This window comes from Musca domestica, unplaced genomic scaffold, assembly GCF_030504385.1.
Source record: "Musca domestica strain aabys unplaced genomic scaffold, Musca_domestica.polishedcontigs.V.1.1 1, whole genome shotgun sequence".
NCBI lineage: Eukaryota > Metazoa > Arthropoda > Insecta > Diptera > Muscidae > Musca > Musca domestica.
This window is the reverse complement of record NW_026712114.1, coordinates 27,632,532-27,655,323: the sequence shown is the minus strand read 5'-3', so window position 1 is coordinate 27,655,323 and position 22,792 is coordinate 27,632,532. Positions and strand designations below refer to the sequence as shown.

Here is a 22,792-nt window from a genome sequence, read left to right as displayed (position 1 = left end):
CATACGGTCGGATATGCATAAATCGACTCAGAAGGCGATTCTATGCCGGTCATCAAAAGAAACAATGGGTCTAACTCGCTTCATTCTCTATGTTTCAAACAAATACACAAAGGCATAATACCCAGGGTGTAAAAATGGTATATATTGGCTCTCATTTATGTATAGTTCTCATATAGTGTTATCGTCCAACATTCCTCAACTAAATAAGTCCAAATTTGATATTTAAGGTTTAAGTATAGTAAGATCTATTCCGGAAATAGTAGTTTTATTCTGGCACATAGCCTTCATATAACTCGCCTGACCTTGTTATATGCTTAGAAAGCATTTTCGAGAACACAAAGTTTTTTGTCACAAAATTTGGAATAAAGTAGGTCCAAATTTCGATTTAAATCCTATATAACTGTATCGGCCATTTTAGTTACCTTTAATGTCCAAATCAATTCTTCCAACTCAAGCGTATATAACTTCTTATGTACGTAGAGTTACTGGATTGCCAGATCCCAATTCTCATACTCACCCTAATAATACTTCCAAATTTAAAAAAAAAAAAAAAAACATAAGCACACATATCAAACAGGACAGCAAAGAAAAATATTTACATTTTTTGGGATATTTTTAATACAATTTTTAATATTTTATTCTTTTCTCTAAAAATCAGTCCTACCATTCATGTGTTATAAGTAACTAACATTATTATCTTTTACATAAAGGTATGATCCTGAAATTCCTTTTGTCTAAATATATATCCTTAAAATACTATTTCAACTTTCATTTCAATCATTATTGATAATGAATGAATGGTTAGTGTTGTTGGCCAATAGATTTAAATGTTGTTGTTCGAAGTCGCCCTGTTTATAACAGTTCACTTAGTTGAGACACATACCCTTTTGCCTTCTTTAATACTAGTTTGTTAATTATCCGCTAGATGTCGATATAAAAATAAGGAATGAGGAATTGTAAAACCCAAATTTAAAGTCAGATTAATGTTTAACAAATCATATGGTCTGTTCCAGAAAGGGAAAATCGGTTATCGTAGTAAAAAAAATTACAGTTCTGGAACTGACCAATAGTTATATGTGTATGTATGTGATCAGATATAAATTACACTTTTCAAGATGAATGAAAGAAATTTGGCATACATGTTGTAGTGCTCCCCAGATGTTGGGTATGAAATTGGTTCATGTCTATTGGTATTTACCAAAATTTTCAAATATACAAGTTAAAAGGTACCCTTAGCTAATGCCTGTTTGTTTGCATTTATATTGATTTGCGTTATGATTATACAAGCCTTTGACCGTTTTATTGAGGGAGTTTCCAAAAGGGTTAACAAATATTGTCCACTTCGTATCTGACCTACGTCTGATATAAATATTAAAAGTTGCCAGATTTGACTTACCGGGTAAGATAAAAAAGTGCAACAAAGTTAAACGCCATAATTTATATATATATATATATATATATATTTTTTTTTTTAATTTTATTGAATGAAAGCATATAATTTCGGAAATAGCATCAAATTTTAGAATATGTTTAAATATGTTCGAATTGGTCACCTTTGGCACAAATTATGGCCTTTAAACGGCCAAACCGTCACATGCTGCCTGAATGTTGCTCTGCGGCATTTTGATCCATTCCCGGCGAAGCGCTTGCTTGAGGTGATCGACACTTTGGTATTTTTTAGCGCCGACCTTGCTTTCCAAAATACTCCAGACACAATAGTCCAACAGATTGGTAACTGGAGATTTTGGTGGCCATCGTGCGCTGGAAATGAAGCGGCAAACCTAATTTTGTAACCATTCATTCATATTCGGCATTTATTCTGATGCCACGGTCCATTAATACGAGCGCAGATCGACCATCGGCTGTTATGGCGGCCCACACCATCACCATGGCCAGCGCTTGAGTTCTGGTGGCTAACCGAAGGTGCACATTTTCAGCTGTTTACAAACTGCTGGATATCGAATGTTTTCTCATCGGAGAAACCCAAATTCGGCAGTTCACTACTTTCGGCCAAGCGAAGTAACTCTTTAGCTCTTTTGAGTCTATTTTCTTTCTGTTGCGGTGTAAGTTCATTTACAATATTTGCCGAATGGAATATTGCGATATGTTCAGCTCACGAGACATTTTTCGGCCACTGCGACGCGGGTTTCGATCAAGTCGTTTCTTTACATTTCGAACCATTTCTGCTGATGTTACTGTTTTCTTCCGTCCACTTCTTTGACATCGGGCTACGCTACCAGTATCACGATAACTAGCGATGGTACGAGACACAAAAGATTTATTCATATTTAAATGCTGGAGTGCTCTCACGATAGCCACTTGTGGTTTTCCAGCCAAATATAAAGAAATCACACTGTCACGCTTGAATTCCATCACGAGTAATTTTTTTTCTGGAAAATTCTCACTAAAATGCTCTTGTGTTAGTGGAAATATTCGATTGTGTGAAGCTTAAAATAAAACGGATGGTTATTTCGCATTTTATGAGTTTGAGTTGTTCCAAATTTTGACCTATTGTAGAAGAGGTACCAAAAGGTGTTTTCCTATTTATTTCATATTCACACCAGATATTGTTTTTGTATTGTACAATTTGAAGAGAATAGGTGCTTAATTCGCAGTTTATCATGGCCTTGGTTATTCAAAATTTTGACGCTTTGTAGTGGAGGTACTAGAAGGAGTGTGCCGATATCTGACATCTTCTTTTGATAGAAATATTGAGGCGTTGGAAATTTAAATTTATAATTAATACAAATTTTGACCGTTTGTCTGAGAGGTACCCGAAGAAGTTGACCTTAATTTCCCGTCGTTAAAGCTTGACAATAATATTACGATGTACTATGTTTGGACCAAATTGGACACTCCCTTCAAGAGTTAACGTGCCCACCAGCCAAGACAGTCAAATAGACCTTTTGAGAACTTTGACCAATAAAATAAATTATGTTCCCAAAATCAGATTAAGTTAAAAAGTATCAGTCGGTTTTGCCGACAGATGTATACCCTCAGACAATTTTCGATTATTTAAATAAACATTAGGACTACTGTTATAATTACTCAAACCGTTGACCCTCTATGGAGTAGGTTCCGAAGGAATGGGCCAATATTGTCCATTTCGAATCGGACCTAAATTAAAATGATATAAATATTGCGATGTGCCAGATTTGGACTATATTGGTTACTGTCTTCACTTTACATGGAATATGTGATAATTTTCAGAAAATATTAAAAAGTGTGTTAGTCCAAGATATAGGCGATCGAAGTTATCCATTTTCATTTTTCATCTAATCCAGATAAACATATTGGTATGAGCCAAATTCTGCGAAATTATAAATTCCATATTGATTTCATGTCTCTGGTTGAGAGGAATATTTAGATATAGCAAGTTTTAAAGATTCGCTTCCTTGTTTCGAAAGATGCGACAGATAAAAGTATTGAAAATTGTGACACTTTGTGGGTGAGGTATCAGAAGGGGTTCGCAGATATGTATTAACTTCACAACAGGTCTTTTGTTAAAAAGAAATATTTGTGTATGTGAAATTTGGAGAGAGCTGGAAAGTTATTTCGCTGTCTTTGAGCGTTTTGTTTTTCAAAACTTTGAACCTTATGTGGGCTAGGTACGAGAAGAAATGGTCCGATATCTACCGTCTTTATGACAGATCTCGTCTTGATGCAAATAGTGAGATGTACTAAGTCTGAATGGAATCGGATGTTAATTTAGCTTTTTATGACCCTTATCGATAGTCAAAAATGTGATCCTTTGTGGGGGAGGTACCAAAAAAAAAATGGTCCAATCTCTACCATCTTTATAACAGATCATGTACTGATAGAAATATTGAGCTAACTAAGCCTGAATGGAATCTAATGTTAATTTCGAGTTTTATGAACTTCGTGGATATTCAAAATTCTGACCCTTTGTGGGGGGAGGTAACAGAAGGAGTGGATCGATATTCTTTTAGCCTATATCAGCAATATTCTCGATTGTTCTTAAGCGAATTACACTCATTTTTTTCACCAATTTCTGTATTGCTATCCGAAAATGTTCTATACAACGTCCCAAAAATGCTTTGGTTTTGCGAACTGTAATTACATAGTCTTCACATTCAACAGAAATCTTGCGTACATGACTCTCTTTTTTGTTTTAATATATTCAACACTCCGAGAACATTTTGTGCCAGCGTGGACGTTACTTAATCAAGAATCTCGAACAAATATTCATGGTCCATGAGATATAAGCTACTTGTTTAAATATTCCTCTTATAATCCTCTAGACCACATGTTTCATTTGTTTAAACTTATATTGTATTTTCCCCCACGAACATTCTACTGTTTACCCAACTTCAATAAATACCATATAATTCCGCATAAGAAAGTGAAAGTCATATTACTCTTTCTACATGCGTACATATTTATATATTTGCATGCACATTCCTCTCACTGTTTAACGGTAAAAATTAATTTGCAGGTCCTTCAACATTGACGTTAAATGCTGAGAGAGTTTTCCCAATGAAATTATGAATGCAATTAAAATAGCTATTTAATTAAAAATTAATTGTTACATTATTAAATTATTATCGGGCCTTTTTTTCTCTCCCTATGGTGAAAAATAATAAAAGGAGATTTATCAGTTCAATGTCATATGGATGGACGTTCGAATGGTCGAACGCACACACACACACCGACATGATACGCATAAACAAATGCTCATTTAATTAAGCTGCTTTGTGAAAATTTTTTCATTGAATTTTTGTTCATTCATTTTATTCAAAAGGTGTTGGAAACGAGTTGAATACTGCAGGTGTTTCACAAAGTTAAATGCGGATTTTCGTTAAACGAATATGTTGTCATTTAATGTGATTTAAGGTTCAGACAAAAAACACCAACATTTAAAAGCTAGTAAATTTTATTAACCGTGAAAAAATATAATGAATTCCAATGTATGGGTGGTGAAAAAAAAGAAATTGACATTCAAAGTTATGTCAGATATTTTAGTAATATCACATAAAGAAGTAAGAAATATCTAGGGTATCTCGGTGAAAACATACAAAACACCGGAAATAATGGCAACGAATTTTTATGCGTCCTTTGAAAGTCCTGAAAATAAATAGAAATTCCAAATCCATTTTGGACGATTTCGTTTTTGATAAGATCGGGGGCATTTCTAGAATATTTACGCACTCCGTCGTGTTGTTAGGTATTCAAAACAATTTCGCACAAAAATTGTGATCCATTTTACAGCTAAATATAATCCAATGGTCATATATAATGCTAGACTTCTTCCCTGTACTTAACTCTCTTGTCATTCCAAATTCCGCGTCGATTGGTTTTTAATTGTGACCTGCAGAGCGACTGCAAAATCAGGAAAATTTTATTTTTCTTCGCGGTTCAGTGGAAATTTTTGTATTTCGGAGAAAATCTCAATGTAATGTTTTTTAGGACAACTATCTTTTGAGCTACAAGAGATACCACCATTTTGGATAGGCTAGAGTGTAGGCTATAAAATAGTACATAGTTATTGATACCCCGTAATAGGTCCGATTTCGAATTTTTACGGTTTTTTGTTAAAGAGTTTCGGTACAAAAATACTAATTTTCTTGTATTGCTTCTTGCTTCGGAACAGGTTCAATTAAAAAAAGCTTTTGAAAGTTTGTGGACAATTTCTCTAAATTTTTACAAGTTTTCATTACTGTAAACAAATAAATTAACAATAACAGAAGTTACAGAATAGGTCCACAGCTGGCTCCCAATGAGTAGAATGTTCCGAAACGACAACTTTCCCAAGTACTACTTGATGATTCCAATAAAACAACCATCCGGTTTTATGCATTTTCAACCGGAAAGTATGTAATTTGACATTTTGTGATCTTAGCGGAGATTTACTATAACTTCTATATAATCTTACGTTTTTCAAGATCCTTATATAAACCTTTGTTGGTAGTATATATTTTCGGTAGTTTGTTGGTTTCGGCCTCCAGATTTTCTGGAATATCAAATAGAAATGTCAACCAGGTTCATGATTTGACTTATTTTAACTATTTGGAAGGTTCTCATCATATTGCATATGCATAAATACGTAGTGTATCGGTACAGCCCATCTACACACCGGAATCTAGTTGGAGCAACACAAAAGTCCCATTTGTCTTATATAAGATTGAGGATTATTTCCTATTTCCAATCTATTATAAAATGTTATGTATATATGAATATTATATATTGCGGAAGAAAGGGGTATCTAAAAATTCGGGCTGATAAAAATGTTATCCATAAAAAATATCATAATCCTTTAGACCAAATTTCTGGTGTAATGACTTTTGTGGAATGCTGAAATCACAAGATCGAAGAACAAAGGACAAACCTTTTTATTCTTCAACACTTTCGCTTACATCAGCAATATATTCTTGAGCGACATGCGCAGGTTTTATTCTTTACAGCACTAACTTGTACTGCGGTCGGAAAAGGATCTTCACGACGACCCACAAATATTCCTAGCTCGCCGAGCTGAGTCGATATAGCTATATATGCCCGTCCGTATGTCCGTTTGTCCATGTTAATTTGTAATCACTCTACAGGTCGCAATTATGGCCCGACCTTCACGAAATTTAGAATAGAGGTGGGGCGAGGCCGGAATAGAAGCCTATTGCTTTTGGAGATGATCGCATAATATTTAGGGGTTGAAATTAACCAAAAATTGAAAAATTTTTCTGAATTTGCAGTTGCTCTACAAGTCGCAATTATAGGCCAGTCAAAGCGGAAGTTAGCAAGGGGCTAGAGCATATGGCTGGGCATAAGCTTCGAGTTTTGATGGTCATCGGGTGATATTTTGTGGGTGAAATAGACCATAACATTTGTGTTAAATAAAAGTCAATTTTCCATTAAACCGCGAATATTTTTAATACTGGCAAAATCACAAATTGATGAACAGGTCAATTCTGACCAATAGAAAATATATCGGATTTATATAGCGAAATATATACAACGTATGTATACAAAGGAAGGGGATGTTAGCTAGAATGCTTATATCTCAAGAATGGCTGGACCGATTGTGACAAATTTTGTCAATTCAGAATGCCCCCTTGGCATAGAAGTATAAAATCTAAAAATATGCCAATAATGATGTTAATATAGATTTTGTAGTATTTTGTGATATTTTCATATTTTTTTATCGTACGCGATTTTTTTAATATGACGTAGAATATTGAAGTGTATATTTTATAATATTTTTCCTCCATATAACACAGGTTGAAGTTATTATATACAGATTGTTATTATCGTCCGATCCTCAATGAAACTTTTGTATGGGTAGGGTTAGGCTCAGAAAGCTAGGTCTATTGTTTTCAAAGACGTCCGCAATACATTTAGGGGTTGAAATGGACCAACAACTAAAAGTGTTTCTGATTTTACGGCCATTTTAAAGGTCACAAATATAAACCGCATGAAGTTAGAGTTTTGGACAGTGGGTAGAGCACTACTTTTGTGTGAAAAATACCAAAATTACTTACAGGCGATATCTGAAATACACAAAAGGCGAACTTCTGGCTTTTTTATGCTGATTTCGTTGCCGAATATAGCCAGATATCGTAGACAAGCAAACCATATAGATGAGTCTAAATTTGGAGATACAGAGGGGCCTCTTGCTTTTGGAGATGACCGCAAAGTATTGAATGAAGCAAAAACAGAAAAAATTCCTGATCACATAATTGAAGCCAATCGAAGCGCCTGAGAAGATGACCATTGTATTATTTATAGCTGTTAAATGAACCACAACAACTTACAGCACGACGGAGTGCGTAAATATTGGGCAAATGTCCCTGGTCAAAACGCTAAGGTTTATATCTGGGCAGTTGTCCGTGACATAATTTCAAAAGTTAAATCTTCTAAGATGTATTTTGACATAAGGGTGCTTCAACCATATTGTAGTGTTGTAGGTTATCACATTATTTGTTTTATTTTATATGCATTGAAAATTTTATATACGTCTATAGTAGTATAGGTTTATAAAAAAATAGGTTTATAAAAAAATAATAACACAAATTCAAGAATTTAAAAAAACACGTTAATTGTAATACTTTAATGCGTAAACAAACAAATCGCTTGTTCTACCATCGCGTGAAGCGTGAAAAGCAGGAACAAGCCAAGTTTAGTCCGCATACACGAAGGTTTTTTGATTCGGATTAATTAATTTCATAGCAAAAAACCAAACGTGCAGGAAACTGCAATCTTTTGAAGTAGAGTGGCATTTCTGTTGCTATTAGAGAATTCGAGGTAGCAGCATGCTTCCCCTTAATAATCGAATACTCAATTAAATTGTTGTATAGTTTTTTACTGTTAGTCTAATACCATTGCAAAGGCTTTGTGGGACGAAATAATATCCTAATCTGAACCGATTTCAACATAATTTACTAACTAATAAACAAACGTTGTTTTTATAAAAACAACAATAAAGAGATAAGCCTGACCATTTTGCAACAACAAAATACTACGGTATCCCGAACAAACAAGCCACACTGTTCCATAATTTGGCAAAATTTATTTTTGGACCAAATTCCGTCACGCTTTTCATTGAAATTGGAGATACATAGCGTATTTAGAAAATATATATGGGAAGTATATTTAAACCTCAACCGATTTCAATATAATTTGGAAAATTAATTTTATACCAAATTTTACCACACATTCTGAATTTCATTGGAATCGGATATATATATCGTGTTTGGTATACAAAATACGTGAAATCAGGCGATGGGAGCTACATCAAAATATCAACAGATTTTAATATTATTTGACTTATTTATTGTGGTACCATTTTTCGTCAGTTAATCTGAATTTCATTGCAATTAGACATATATTTCGTGTCTGATGCATCATATATGTGAAATGGGTCGAAAAGTTATATAAGAGTTATATCCGAACCTCAACCGATTTCTACAAATTTGGCCTTTTTTTGTTTTTGTACTAAATTCCGTCGCTTATTGCAAACTTCATTGGAATCGGACATACATATCGTGTTTGGTGCATATGTGAAATCGGCCGAAAATATATGTGGAAGTTATATCCAAATCTTAACCGATTTAAATATAATTTGTCAAATTTATTTTTGTACCAAATTCTGCCATACATTCTGAATTTCATTGGAATTGGACTCACAAATCGTGTTTGATTCATCAAATACATGAAACCGGGAGCTCTATCCGAATCTTAACCGATTTCAGTATAATTTGGCAATTTTTTGTACTAAATTCCATCGCTTATTCCAAATTTTATTGGAGTTAGACATACATATCGTGTTTGGAGTATCAAATATGTGACGTCGGCCGTTATATGGGGGCTATGTGAAAATGTAGACCCACGTGACGCATTTACGAACTTATCCTGCATACTGGCAAAATACACGTGTGTGCAAAATTTTAATCTTCTATTCCGATTCGTTCCAAAGATAGCGTGATTACAACAGACAGACACTCATATGAACTTCGCTAAATCGACTTCGAATTTTATGCTAATTAAGAATGAACATTTTGTTTGGTCGAACATGAGTATTTCCTACACAACATAGTGGAGGGTATAAAAAATTAAGTTTTAGTTCCTGCTTGTCAAATGGAAAAGACCTTACTTTTATCCTTCAATAATATTTTGAAAATATTTTTTTTTTGTACAACTATTACTTTGTACAACAAATATTTTAAAACTTCAGCTGTTTTCTATATCTTTATTCTGTTAGTTTTCTCTACGAAAACTTACACCAACATTTTTGCCCCCCTGACTTCCCAACATACCAAATTGACTTGAGAATAATATTTTAACAAGCTTACAAACATAAGCCTTAAGCTTGAGAAAATCTTGAGAATATATTGAGAAATGCTTGTTTAACAATTATATAATAATCGAAACGGAACCCTTATTTATAAGCTTATTCTTGTAATTGCAGAATAAGCTTACGAAAGTAATATTATATTAAGCTTGCTAGTGCAATTTTAGAATAAGCTTACAAAACTAATATTTTCGTAAGCTTATGTATTTATAAAAAAGTGTACATATTTTTCAAAACTATTTACTCCATTTTTATTAATTCAGTTGTGTTTTACATTAAGATAATTAGTTCAACTATTATTAGTGAAAGTTATAATATTATTATGTTTTTTTTTTTTAATTTACATTTTATTTTTTGTTTTTGTAATCGTTTCGCAGCTTTATGCGATTTTTAGCGAATTGAAAGAAAGTGCGCGTGTCCTTAATGAATGCGTCCTCCGTGTAGCCCAATGATAAAGTTGCATCTATGAAATATAGAAATTAAGCGTTTTTTTCAGATACTATTGTTAAATAGAAATACTTCGTATTGCTTTTGTTGTACTAAAATTGCGAACACTTCTCTTTGTATCCGTCCCTTTCCAGCAGAGTCGTTCTCCCAATTCATCTGTTATTATTTTTTTCCAGCAATTCTTTACGAAATTTGGTGCCTTGGCAACAAGTTTCAGTTCGCTTTCCTGAAATTAGGGAAAGCATAGTGATATTATTATTTTTGTTTTAGTTAGTATTTTTGAACTAAATCATTTCCTGAACAAATTATAGAATGAAACTTACAAGAGAAATAAATGCTTCGTTTATTTCTTGGAGACCTTTTTCAAATTCCAGAAACGACTCAATATCCTTGAATGGAACGGAAGGCATTACTAAAGTTTTGGTTTTCTTTCTTTCTGGTTTGAGCTCCTGCAACTCCTTACGCAAGATTTGCACTTCGCTTATTAGCCTTATGAACATAGGCTGAATTGCACTTATTACTTGGTTAGCTATATCTAAAACTAAAATAAGATTTTATCATATTTATGGAGAAATGTTTAAAAAATATTATTTTTACCTTCAGAATTTGTTATAAGTTTATGGTAATTTTCATTTATTGGCGGAGCTCCCATGTTAACATTTTTCTGACTAAAGAATAGTTTTGTGAAGTCTTCAGGCATTGTGAATTAGCGGAAGAAATACAGTTTTGCTGTTTTGAGAGAAAGAAACCATTTTAACTATCTCATGTAAAAAGTGTGTCTCTATTGTTTCTGAGAAAGATAAATCCGTTGTCTCCCATATATTCAAGAGAGAGGAATAAGTGGATAGAAAAATAATGGTTCCAAAAACAATACTTTTGATCCAAACACTTTCTGCGTTCCTGTTGTTCCAATTGATGAAACTTTGAAAACATGTTGTCCAACACTATAATAGTTGTTAGGCGCAAAAATTGACAAGTATATGTTTTCATTCTGAATAAAAGTATTTGAACTTCTTTCCACTTTTACATGTTCTTCAGAAAGTGAACTGTTTATACTTTGTTCAACCAATCGATTATATAACTGCACGGATACGTGGTTTTTCTTTTTAAGAAGTCGTTTTAATTTTCCTAATTTGTTTTCAAACTTAAAGGCGCTTATATTTTCTAGCGATCCATATAATAAAGCATCACTTGCTAGATGCTTCATAATAATTCACTGGGACATTCATTACAAAATTGGTTAGCAACGCTTGTGCGCACTCATTGTATGTTTTACATTTGCTTTCATCTAATAATATGCGCAAAGCCAAGCTTAGTTGCATATAATGAGTATAACGATTTTCATCCAATATACTTTTTAATATAAAAGGTCCAGTATATAGAAGGAATTGCCGAAATTCTGTTGCCTTGTCTCGCTCAAATTCCTTTAAACTTCGTGGTGCTCTACAAAATTCCCTCGGAGTTTGACTTTTAAGCGTCTGCAGTTGATCATCAAACACTTCGATTTGTGCTGGAGATAGCGAAAACGAACAATTTTTTTTCCGGATCCAAGACTTCATTAATGACTTTACAACTCCAAGACAAACTACGTGCATGTAATCTAATGGAAAGGATTGAACTATGTGTATTGGTAACTTTTCTGTTGCCATTTGGGTGTTTGTTATATGATGATTTGCACAGTGACGTATTCTGAAATTTTCATCTGTTCGAGAATCATTATTTTCTTGTGTGAAAACCATGCGCTTCTGAACGTATTTCCCAGTTTGTGTGCACTTGTGGCAGGAATTATAACCTGTATGGCTTTTTATACCCAAAACTAGGGATCTTGCTGGTGAATCGCATATAAATGACCGGCAGCTAACTTTATAACTAGGGTTTTTTTAATGATCTAGCATCTTTTGGTAGGCTTGGTATCATCCTCCTCATTATTGTTAAAAGTTCATTCACTGCAGAGTTCGAAATTAAACGTTTCACACTCCACTTAGCCAACTCATCTTGAATATTAAGTTTTTCAATTGGAGACATAGTTGGAGCTTCGTCGCTTTCATTTTCACTCTCACTTTCATTTTCACATTGCACAGGAACTGGGTCGCTATTTATTTCACTAGTTTCCGACCGTTCTTATGATAAAATTTTTTTGTGTTGATTATCACTAAAAAGAAGTTCAACTACCTCTTTTGCTTCTCTTCTAACACTTTTTTTATATTTATAAGGCATTTTTAAAATATTACCAATTAATTTTTGCAAAACACAGCGAATTACCTTTTTTACATTGAAATGAATCAATAAATGCAAAACAAATTGTTTTCACCAAATAAATTTATGTACAAATGCAATGCCTACTCACTACGAAATGGTTGTGTGTTCAAAAAATTTTCAGACACACTTGCGAAACCTTTGTACAAATAAGCATTTCTAAAGTATTGTTAAAAATTTGTTGTGAAATTTCTTTTTAATAATATTATTCTCAAGTTGTGTTGTAGTTTTATTTTTATTTGGTATGTTGGGTTAGTTTTAAGTTCAAATTTCATTTGGTTCATGACTTTAAGAGTTCATAATGTTGTAACGAAAACCATCTAGGTTTAATTAAGATTTCCTACATTGTGATCTTTTTCGAATTTAAAAAAAATGTTTAGTTATTCCATGATATCAATTATAACGGATCTTTGATATGACATTATATTAAAAAACAAAAAATAAATTGAAATCGATTATTTTGGCCCGAACCATCAAAAAATATATAATACATAATGATATTAAAATGATAACCTCCTTATTTTATTTTCAATTTATACCTCAATAGGCAGCTGAAATCAATGCAAAATAGAAAATTATATTATGCAATCTGCACCGAGAGTTTACGTATTTTGTACGTGAACATGGACATGGACGGTAAATGAAGTCTCTTTCCCTCGAACTCTTTGCCCGGCTCAGATGCTGACAAAAGATTTTTAAACATTTTAATTAAATTTTCTGAAATCTGATCAAAATGTAATATTGCTCTTTGCACTTTGTATATTGTCATATATGTAGCAAACAATGTGTGTGTATGTGTGCGCACGTATGTATGTATGTATATATGTTTTGTATACCTTTGACATATATATGTGAATGTAGATGTGTGTGTTTGTTTGTAATGTGTACATACATATATTTTTCTAATAATACATTGTCCATATACATGTATTTGTATATCCTTTTCACATGTTCTACTTTTGAGAAATCATCTTACATACCTACGTAAATTACACAGATCTACAAAAATGCTATTTTACACCTTTTTATGCCCTCAGTCATATGTCTAGAGAGGGTATAAATCATTTGATACGGCCAAAAAGTGTCTCATCGAAATAAGAGTTTTAGGCCCTAGGTCTCTTTTGACCCAGTCCGTTTCAGGGCGTTTGGAGTCGATCTAGCGATATCTGCGAGCTAGTGCTCGCGATAAGTCTCGAAGGGAATACCCGATTTGGTCCAAACTACTTTTGATACCTCCACCACAAAAAGTTGACATTTTCAAAGAAAATATTTATACTGCACAGAAAGAGAAAAGGTCATCTGATTTTGCTCCAACTTTTTAAATCCTAATATTTGCACCATTGATAAGCCATGTGAAAAAATGAACCATATGATCCACTCCATCATCTCCTCCCCCATAAAGGGTCAACATTTTGGATAATTATAACTGTTATAAAATATGATGTAAAATTCCGAATGTCTTCAAAATACACACATCACAATATTTTTATTAACACACGGTCTGGTGTGAAAATGGGATATTTATGTCCGCTCCTTATGGTACCTCCCCCACAAAGTTTTGAATAGCCAAAACGATTATAAAATCCGAAATTAGCATCCGGTTCTCTTAATATTTCATACATCCAATTATTTCTACTAACACAAGATCCTCAGTGAAGAGGGAATATATTGGTCCAGTCCTTCTAGTACCTCCCCCACAATGGGTCAACATTTTTAATACACATGAAGCTCATAAAACGAGAAATGAACATCGGATTCCATTCAGACTTGGCACATCTCAATATTTACATCAACACAAGATCTGTTATAAAGATGGTAGAGATCGGACCATTTCTTCTGGTACTTCCCCCAAATAGTGTTCAAGATTTTGAAAAGAAAGCGAAATATATAAACATAACGATCGATTCTGTAATCGATACAGTCTCCAAATATGGAATGCGTAACGGAATTTGAAACAAAAATAAATTTGCCAAATTATATTGAAATCGGTTCAGATTTGCGTACAGGGTGAGATAAAAAAAAACTGCAACAAAGTCAAACACCATAATTCTTAATTTTTTTTTTTAATTTATTGAATGAGAACAAAACATGTCGGAAATAGCATCACTTTTTAGAATAAACTTAGATTTGTTCGAATTGGTCACCTTTGGCACGAATTATGGCCTTCAAACGGCCAATGAAACCGTCACACGCTGCCCGAATGTTGCTCTGCGGTATTTTGGTCCATTCCCGGCGAAGCGGATGCTTGAGGTGATCGACACATTGGTATTTTTTAGTGTCAACCTTGCTTTCCAAAAACATCCAGACACAACAGTCCAACGGATTGGTATCCGGAGATTTTGGTGACCATTGTGCGCTGGAAATGAAGCGATGAACCTTACTTCATAATCATTCTTGGGTAGTGTGTGCTGAGTGTGATGGTGCTGAGTCCTGTTGGAATGTCCAAGGTCTATGGCCAAAATGTTTGCATGCCCAAAGCTTTAATACACCCTTCAGAATATGTTCGCGATAATCGCGGCATCCATTCTGATGCCACGGTCGATTAATACGAACGGAGAGCGATCATCGGCTGTTATGGCCGGCGCTTGAGTTCTGGTGGCCAACAGAAGGTACACATTTTCAGCTGACCTCTTTTGCAATTTAACACGGTAATTTTGTTTGTTTAAAAACTGTTGGACAACGAATGTTTCCTCATATGAAAAACCCAAATTCGGCAGTTCAGCACTTTCGGCCAAGCAAATCGACTCTAGCTCTTTTGAGTCTATTTTCTTTCTGTTGCGGTGTAAGTTCTTCCACTTTTTAGAATTTCAATGGCTTTACCCCGAGCTCCTTTTCAATATTTGCCGAATGGAATATTGCGATATGTTCAGCTCACGAGCCAGTTTTCGGCCACTGCGACGCGGGTCTCGATCAAGTCGCTTTACTTTACTTTATCCTGAAAATTATCAAATTTCGACAAATTATATTGAAATCGATTGAGGTTTGGATATAGCTCCCATACATATATTTCGGCCGATTTCTTGTATATTATGCATTAAACACGATATATATGACCGATTTCATTGAAGTGGAAGGTGTGACGGAATTTAGTGTAAAAGTAAATTTTGTCAAATTGTATTGAAATCGGTTCAGATTCTGATATGACTTTATTAAGAAGCATTGAACAACAACGCCTTTGCCATGGTATAAGGCTAGCAGTAAAAAACCAGAAAACAATTTAATTGAGGATACGATTATTACGGGGAAGTATGTTGCCACATCGAATACTCTGATCGCCATATAAATGCCACTTAACTTCAAAAATGGCAGTTTCCTGCACGCTTGGCATCTGTTATGAAATTAATAAATCGGAACGAAAAAACCCTTTGTATATGCGGGCGAAAGTTGGCATTTTCCTGCTTTTCTCATGGTCAGCTGTGCCTGGCATGTTCACGCGTAGATAGACCGACCTATTTGTTTGTTCACACATTAACGTTTTACAATAATTACGTTTTTTAATTTGTTCTATTTTTTTTTAACCAAAAAATATTTGTATATAAAATTTTGAAATAGTGGACCTATACATGCAATGTTTCGTCACCGGAGCTAGCACACATTATGACCTACAAATACCAACGTTTAAACAAATCCGTTAAAAAAATGTGGCAAAAATCATCAAAGTACCGTAGACGTAGATCTGCACAGACAATTTTCTGTCATAGGCTGTACCATCCATTACGAACTTCAAATATCAAATTGGAAACATATCCGGTGAATAATGCCATTTAAATCACAAGAATACCAAAAATAGGGAGGTACCATTATATGGGGGCTATACCAAAACGTGGACCTACATGACCGATTTTCAATATCAAAAGTCCTGCAGGCATAATACACATTTGAGTAAAATATTATCAACCTATTTCATTTCCTTCGGAAGCTAGAGTGATTTCCACAGACGGACATCGCTAAATCTACATAAAATTTTATGCTGATCAAGAGTACAGGGTTGTCCCTATTCGACGGACCTTTGGGCCCATTCCAATCGACGAGGCTTGTCCGTAGGCAATATTCTTTGCGTCAATTGAATTTTGTACGGGAACAAATGCAAATCAATGCGAATAATCCGTTGTAAAGTGGACCGAGCCATGCCCAACTGCTGAGAACGGCGTTTTTGGGATGTTCTTGGGGACCTCTCAACACTGGCTCGTACGGCAGCGATATTCTCGGCCGATCGCCTTGGTCGACTTTTATATGGCCTCTTCGGATTAGAAAGAGCCTTACCAGTCGAAAATTTTTCGTATAAACGCTTAATGGTGTTCTTAGAAGGCGCACTTCTCACATTTTTTAATGTTGAGTTTTCACAATTCACTTCTTCTTTTGAATGTAAATTTCAACTATTTCAGAGCGCTCGCGTGGCGTGTATTGGTTCATGGTAAAAGTCTGCTTGGACTGACGCTTCAAACGCGGTATGTCATTAAGCGATATGACATTTCTGTCAAAAGTTATGACGTTGCCATATGGGTCCGTCGAGTATGGGCAACCCTGTATTTACTTTGGGGTGTCTCAAAATGTATATTTCGAGGTGTTACAAACGGAATGACAAACTTAATATAGCCTCCATACTATGGTGGAGGGTGTAATAATTTGTTGCCCTGTGTAATCAATAATCTACGAAAAAAAGAAGAATAACAAATCTAAATCTTTGCCCAATTCACAAATTTGTGCTCACAGGAAGTACGCACAAATGACCTATGGATATGAGAAAGCTCGCACACACATATACACATACTCACACAGATATGCGCACACACACAAATGGAAACGTTGAAATTTTCATGCAGAGAAATGCACATTTTTAAATGAACATCCGGTTTAGCAAAATCTAAAATGGGATTCAGTTAAGCATGAGGGAAGGAGGTGGTGAGGACATCACCCTAACTCACAACACATCCACATCCATTCATGAATAGTTTTTGTGGTTGTTGCCACTATTGTTATCGTTCTTGTTGTAGTTGTTGCTGTTGTTAGATGATGGGTAATGTTGAATTTTCGATGTCGAATGTCGGATGTATAAATACTGGGTGGCGGCGGCGGCATCGGCAGCATGTCCCTCAGAAAGGATGTAATATACACTCGGATACAAATTGACGACATTGTTTGGAGAATTATCGACTCGAAATGCTCCAAAGGGAATTTTTAATATGCATGAGTGTATCTCGGCACATCCATATCGGATGTGTGCATCAATCAATACAACGACATTCAAATGTATGTGAGCGTATGTGTGTATGTGTTTCTACGAATCGATGCCCAAAAATGCTGTCAATAATGGTATGATTGCTATTGTCAAACATCATCGCATGTTCTTGGTTGTGAATTTGTAAACAGAATGCAAATATTAATAAAATTCAGGTTGATTTTTGATTAGAAATGAGAGAATGCAAATGATATTTTGTTAGATGCTTTGATTTCTGCAGAAGAAGGAGATGCAAACGAAGACGTCTAAGGCAAAGAGAAAATGGCGAAACTCGTCCATTGTCCATTTAAGAAATTGGAAATTTTGCAACAATGAACTGCTGACACAGATTTCCAAAATACATTATTGCATCCTTATGAGAGTGCGTGTGTGTGTGTGTGTTTGAGTTTTGTTCGTGTAAACATACCAAAATAAATATTTGTTCTCTGCTCGGTTGCGGTTGCGGTTGCGGTGATTGAATAAAGAAAATGCCCATCATTATTGTGTTTAGGTGATTTCTAATGGAATCCTTTCAAACAAATTTTCTGTTGTTCACAAAAGCCCAAAACAAAGGTAACAATTTGCAATGATATTTGATCTGATTAAAATTTGTAAATGAATTCCTTTGATCTTCTTTGGAAATTATTCCGAATGTGGAATTTGAATGCTTTAGCATAAAAATAGAATTTGCTAAGTAAATTTCAATATAAATGCATGGAAATATCATTTGTGCTTGATTGGGGGGTTAATAGGGTTTTAATTTCGTAATGCGTTCACACAAAGGAGTCATGCTATTTAGGAAATTATAGTTGTGCCTTTGATACCCAAACTCTCACCAAATTTGGAGAAAAAAATTAAGAATTGGGAATAAATTAAGCCCTACTCCTTTCATTATATTGTTAACAAGCGTACAATAGAATATTGGTAAGAATTTTCCAGAAAAAAAGTTATTCGTGATGGAATTCAAGCGTGATAGTGTAATTTCTTTATATTTGGTTGGAAAACCATGAGTTGATATCGTTAGAGCACTCAGCATTTAAATGTGAATAAATCTTTTTTGTTTCGTACCATCGCTTGTTATGATACTGGTAGCGTATCCCGACATCGAGGAAGTGCACGGAAGAAAACAGCAACATAAGCAGAAATGGCTCGAAAAGTAAAGAAGCGACTTGATAGGAACTCGTATCGCAGTGGCCGAAAAATGACTCGTAAGCTGAACACTTCGCAATATTCCATTCGGCAAATATTGAAAAATTAGCTCGGAGTAAAGCCATTGAAATTCCAAAAAGTTCAAGAACTTACACCGCAACAGAAAGGAAATAGACTCAAAAGAGCTAAAGAGTTGCTTCGCTTCGCCGAGAGTGGTGAACTGCCGAATTTGGTTTCTCCGTTGAGCAAACATTCGCTGACCAGCAGTTTGTAAACAAACAAAATTATCGTGTTTACTTGCCAAAGAGGTCAGCTGAAAATGTGCACCTTCGATTGGCCACCAGAACTCAAGCGCCGGCCATGGTGATGCTGTGGGTTAGATATATAACTTCACACGATTTCAGGTTAATTGTGCACCAAATGGCCAATATCACCCCAACTGACTTGAATTTTGGCACATCCGACGAAATACAATCTAGAAATAAGTACATAAAATTTGGAGAAAATTGATTCAGATATAGCTATAGGTCTCATATATATGTTTCATCCGTTTTGATGTTTAAGACCCTCACAGGCGTAATATGCACAACACAAGAATGATATTTGCTCGAAAATACGTATGCCAAATATCTGTTTCGATATACATCTTCAGCCGATTTTACGGTTATTGCTCACCATATATATTATATTATCCCAAATTGAATAAATGTTTTCATATTCAAGCGAATTTTACCATTCCTTGAAACTCGATCCGATATATCTATTGCTCCAATAAATATTTTTTTAACATAATTCTTATTATTTAACATAATTCTGATCAGAGTTGGACATATGAGTAGTTCCCAATTTGTGACTACTCTGAAGCCATAATACGCATTCAAATAAGGTTCATAGTTGGAGAGACCTACTTTACATAAATTCCCCATATAAACTTTTTTGTTGCGGGAGCTCCACTAAATACGCATAGTAGCGTAGGGTATAACTAATCGGCCCCATCCTACTTTCCTTGCTGGTTTTTAAGACGAAACGTGTGTGCTTTATTTCTAGCAGAAGTATGCAATTGATGTTGCCAACTATTTCAATATATTTGTTTTTATTTACGAATTTTTATTTTATTTTAATTTTTCTTGTCTTGTATACATTTGAAAAATTGACACATGCAACCTTTTAAATCGAAAACATCTTTTTCATAATCAACAGAAAATATGTGAAGTCATGCATATATGACAGATACACAAATCAACTACATCACACTTGAATAATTTCCGTATAAATTTACATCAATTATTCTTCGTATTTCTCTCTAAGCAAATACACTTTAATTAATTCATGCCTACCTTGTTGGAGAATGTGGCATTTTACAGCATGTCACTAGTTGCGGCAACTCTTGACTTTGAACTAGGTACTCGATTTGATCTACAACACTTGGTAATATAATGGTACTAGATAAATAATATACAGGTTCGGATTTAATTTAATAATAATATTCAACACTGATATATATTTAGAATTCTTCTGATTTATAAAGTCATATTTTTTTCTTCGTATTTGACTTATTTAGCTACTAGTTCCTCGTACAAGAGGGCCAATTGCTATTGAATAAGTTATAATTAAATTTAACGCCCATAGACTCGGCCAGTCCCTAAATATTTATTTAATACATACACGGTGAGATGAAAAAACTGCAACCAACTTCAGACGGTTGTCATTGCTAAGCCAAACAGCAACATAAAATGACTTGTAAGCTGAACATATCGCAATATTCCATTTGGCGAATATTGAAAATGAGTTCGGGGTGAAGCCATTGAAATTCCAAAAAGTGCAAGAACTTACACCGCAACAGAAAGAAAATAGACTCAAAAGAGGTAAACAGTTGCTTCCCTTGGCCGCAAGTGGTGAACTGTCGAATTTGGTTCTCTCCGATGATATCCAGCAGTTTGTAAACAAACAAAATGATCGTGTTTACTGGACAAAGAGGTCAGCTGAAAATGTGCACCTTCGGTTGGCCACCAGAACCCAAGCGCCGGCCATGGTGATGGTGTGAGCCGCTATAACAGCCGATGGTCGCTCTCCGCTCTTGTTAATCGGCCGTGGTATCAGAATAAATGCCGAGTATTATTGCGAAAATATTTTGGAGGATGTATTAAAGCTGTGGGCACGCAAACATTTTGGCCGCAGACCTTGGACATTCCAACAGGACTCAGCACCATCGCACTCAGCAAAGTGTCGATCACCTCAAAAAAGCGCTTCGCCGGGAATGGGTCAAAATACCGCACAGCAACATTCGGGCAGCGTGTGACGGTTTCATTGGCCGTTTGAAGGCCATAATTCGTGCCAAAGGTGACCAATTCGAACAAATCTAAACTTATTCTAAAATTTGATGCTATTTCCGACATCTTTTGCTTTCATTCAATGCAATTTAAAGAAAAATGTAATTTTATGGGCTTTGACTTTGTTGCAGTTTTTTTTATCTCACCGTGTATATTACGTAAAATATTTATTTGTACCTAAGTTTTAGTGTTAGGAGAAGTTACACATAAAATGCATTCTACGTTATTGGTTTTAAAATCCGATTATTTATAACAAATTAAAAATAATTGTACAAAGCAGAACATAAATTAATTTACATTTTATGTAAACAAGTAAATGAAATGATTTGCCACAATTTTTCTTCATATTTCCGAAATAAGTAATTGATTTTGTAATAATGTCTTATGTTACTAAAGGATGAGGATACTTATGCAAGTGTAGGTTTACCATATCCTAACTACGATTACGATCTAGTATCGAGGAGCTCAAGCAGTAGGTTTGAAATATGATGACACTTTTAAAAAACACACTTCTTTTCTCAATAGGGAATGTCAGAGTAGTACAGAATTATGTCGTGGCGAAACTGGATAAATGGTGTCGAAGTAATTCAAAGCGATCACACCAATGTTAAAGGAAAATTACTATTTTAAAATCGATAAAAAATCACGAAAAAGAGAGACTATCTCATGGAAACAACTCTAAAACTGGGAAAATTTCGAGAAAAAAATTTCAATGGAATTGAACTTAGTTCAAAATTCGATGTTAAATGGTGATCTTTTCTAACTTAATTTGGCATCTAGCTTTCCAACAACCCCAGGACCTAGAGCGTGCATCAGCTGGAAGATGCGAACACATTCAAGCAAACAAAACTGCTATATGGGGCTCGTATCAAAAAGGGGCTATTTCTTTAATATTATAATAATCCGTCCAATGAGAACTCAAAATCAAAATTCAGTGGGATTACAATCAGTGAAATACCCAATAAAAAGGGGCACTGCAATATGCGGCCTATACAAAATAGTAGAGCAAATTGGGAATTTAGTAAATTAATATCCTCCCTAAAATTCTTTGGAAACCTTCAAGATACCTTATAGCACAGGTACACGGGAGACTATGCGGAAAGGTGAGTAATTACACTGCGGATAGCAACCGGTTAGTGGATGAAAATACCAAGAGGCATAACCTCAAATATATTCCTTTATACTTCGCAAAATTTAAGATCTGCAATCATTTGTACAAAATATGGGTCATGTCGCTCCACGTTTTGTTATAACCTTGATGTGCCACTTTTATGAGCTCTTCTTTCCATCTAAGTACGGCAGAGCCAGATTTTTAATACCCTTCACAATTTGGAAAGGACTTGAAAATCTGAAATATTTCGCTGAAATTCTTCAAATACGAAATTTGAAACAATTCCGGGGAATAATGTCGCTAAAATCCTCAAAATACCGAACAAAGGAAGGTACCGTCACATGGCTGCTATACGGAGACATGAACCTGCATACGAAATTTTTTATCAAAGGTTGTAGTATCTATACAAACTTTGAATACGAAATTTGAAACAATTCCGGTTAATAATGTCGCTAAAATCGTAAAAATACCGTATAATAACG

General features: G+C 34.6%; 1 protein-coding gene across 3 annotated transcripts in view; it reads right to left on the bottom strand.

Moving 5' to 3' along the window:
• LOC101890919 (eclosion hormone) overlaps positions 1-22,792 on the bottom strand; it is a 74,725-nt gene that overhangs the window by 13,503 nt on the left and 38,430 nt on the right. Inside the window, exons 1-5 of one of the 3 annotated variants that reach the window (XM_059121275.1) lie at positions 12,509-12,599; positions 10,844-10,975; positions 10,570-10,787; positions 10,319-10,472; positions 10,040-10,262 (exon numbers count right to left, since the gene is read on the bottom strand). The exons of 1 other annotated variant lie outside the window; for it this stretch is intronic. In XM_059121275.1, coding sequence (XP_058977258.1) covers positions 10,147-10,262; positions 10,319-10,472; positions 10,570-10,787; positions 10,844-10,946 — 591 coding nt within the window. In that variant the 5' untranslated portion in view covers positions 10,947-10,975; positions 12,509-12,599 and the 3' untranslated portion in view covers positions 10,040-10,146. Of the gene's footprint in view, positions 1-10,039; positions 10,263-10,318; positions 10,473-10,569; positions 10,788-10,843; positions 10,976-12,508; positions 12,600-22,792 lie in introns of those variants that run through there. One more of the 3 variants, XM_059121279.1, reaches the window with a different exon arrangement.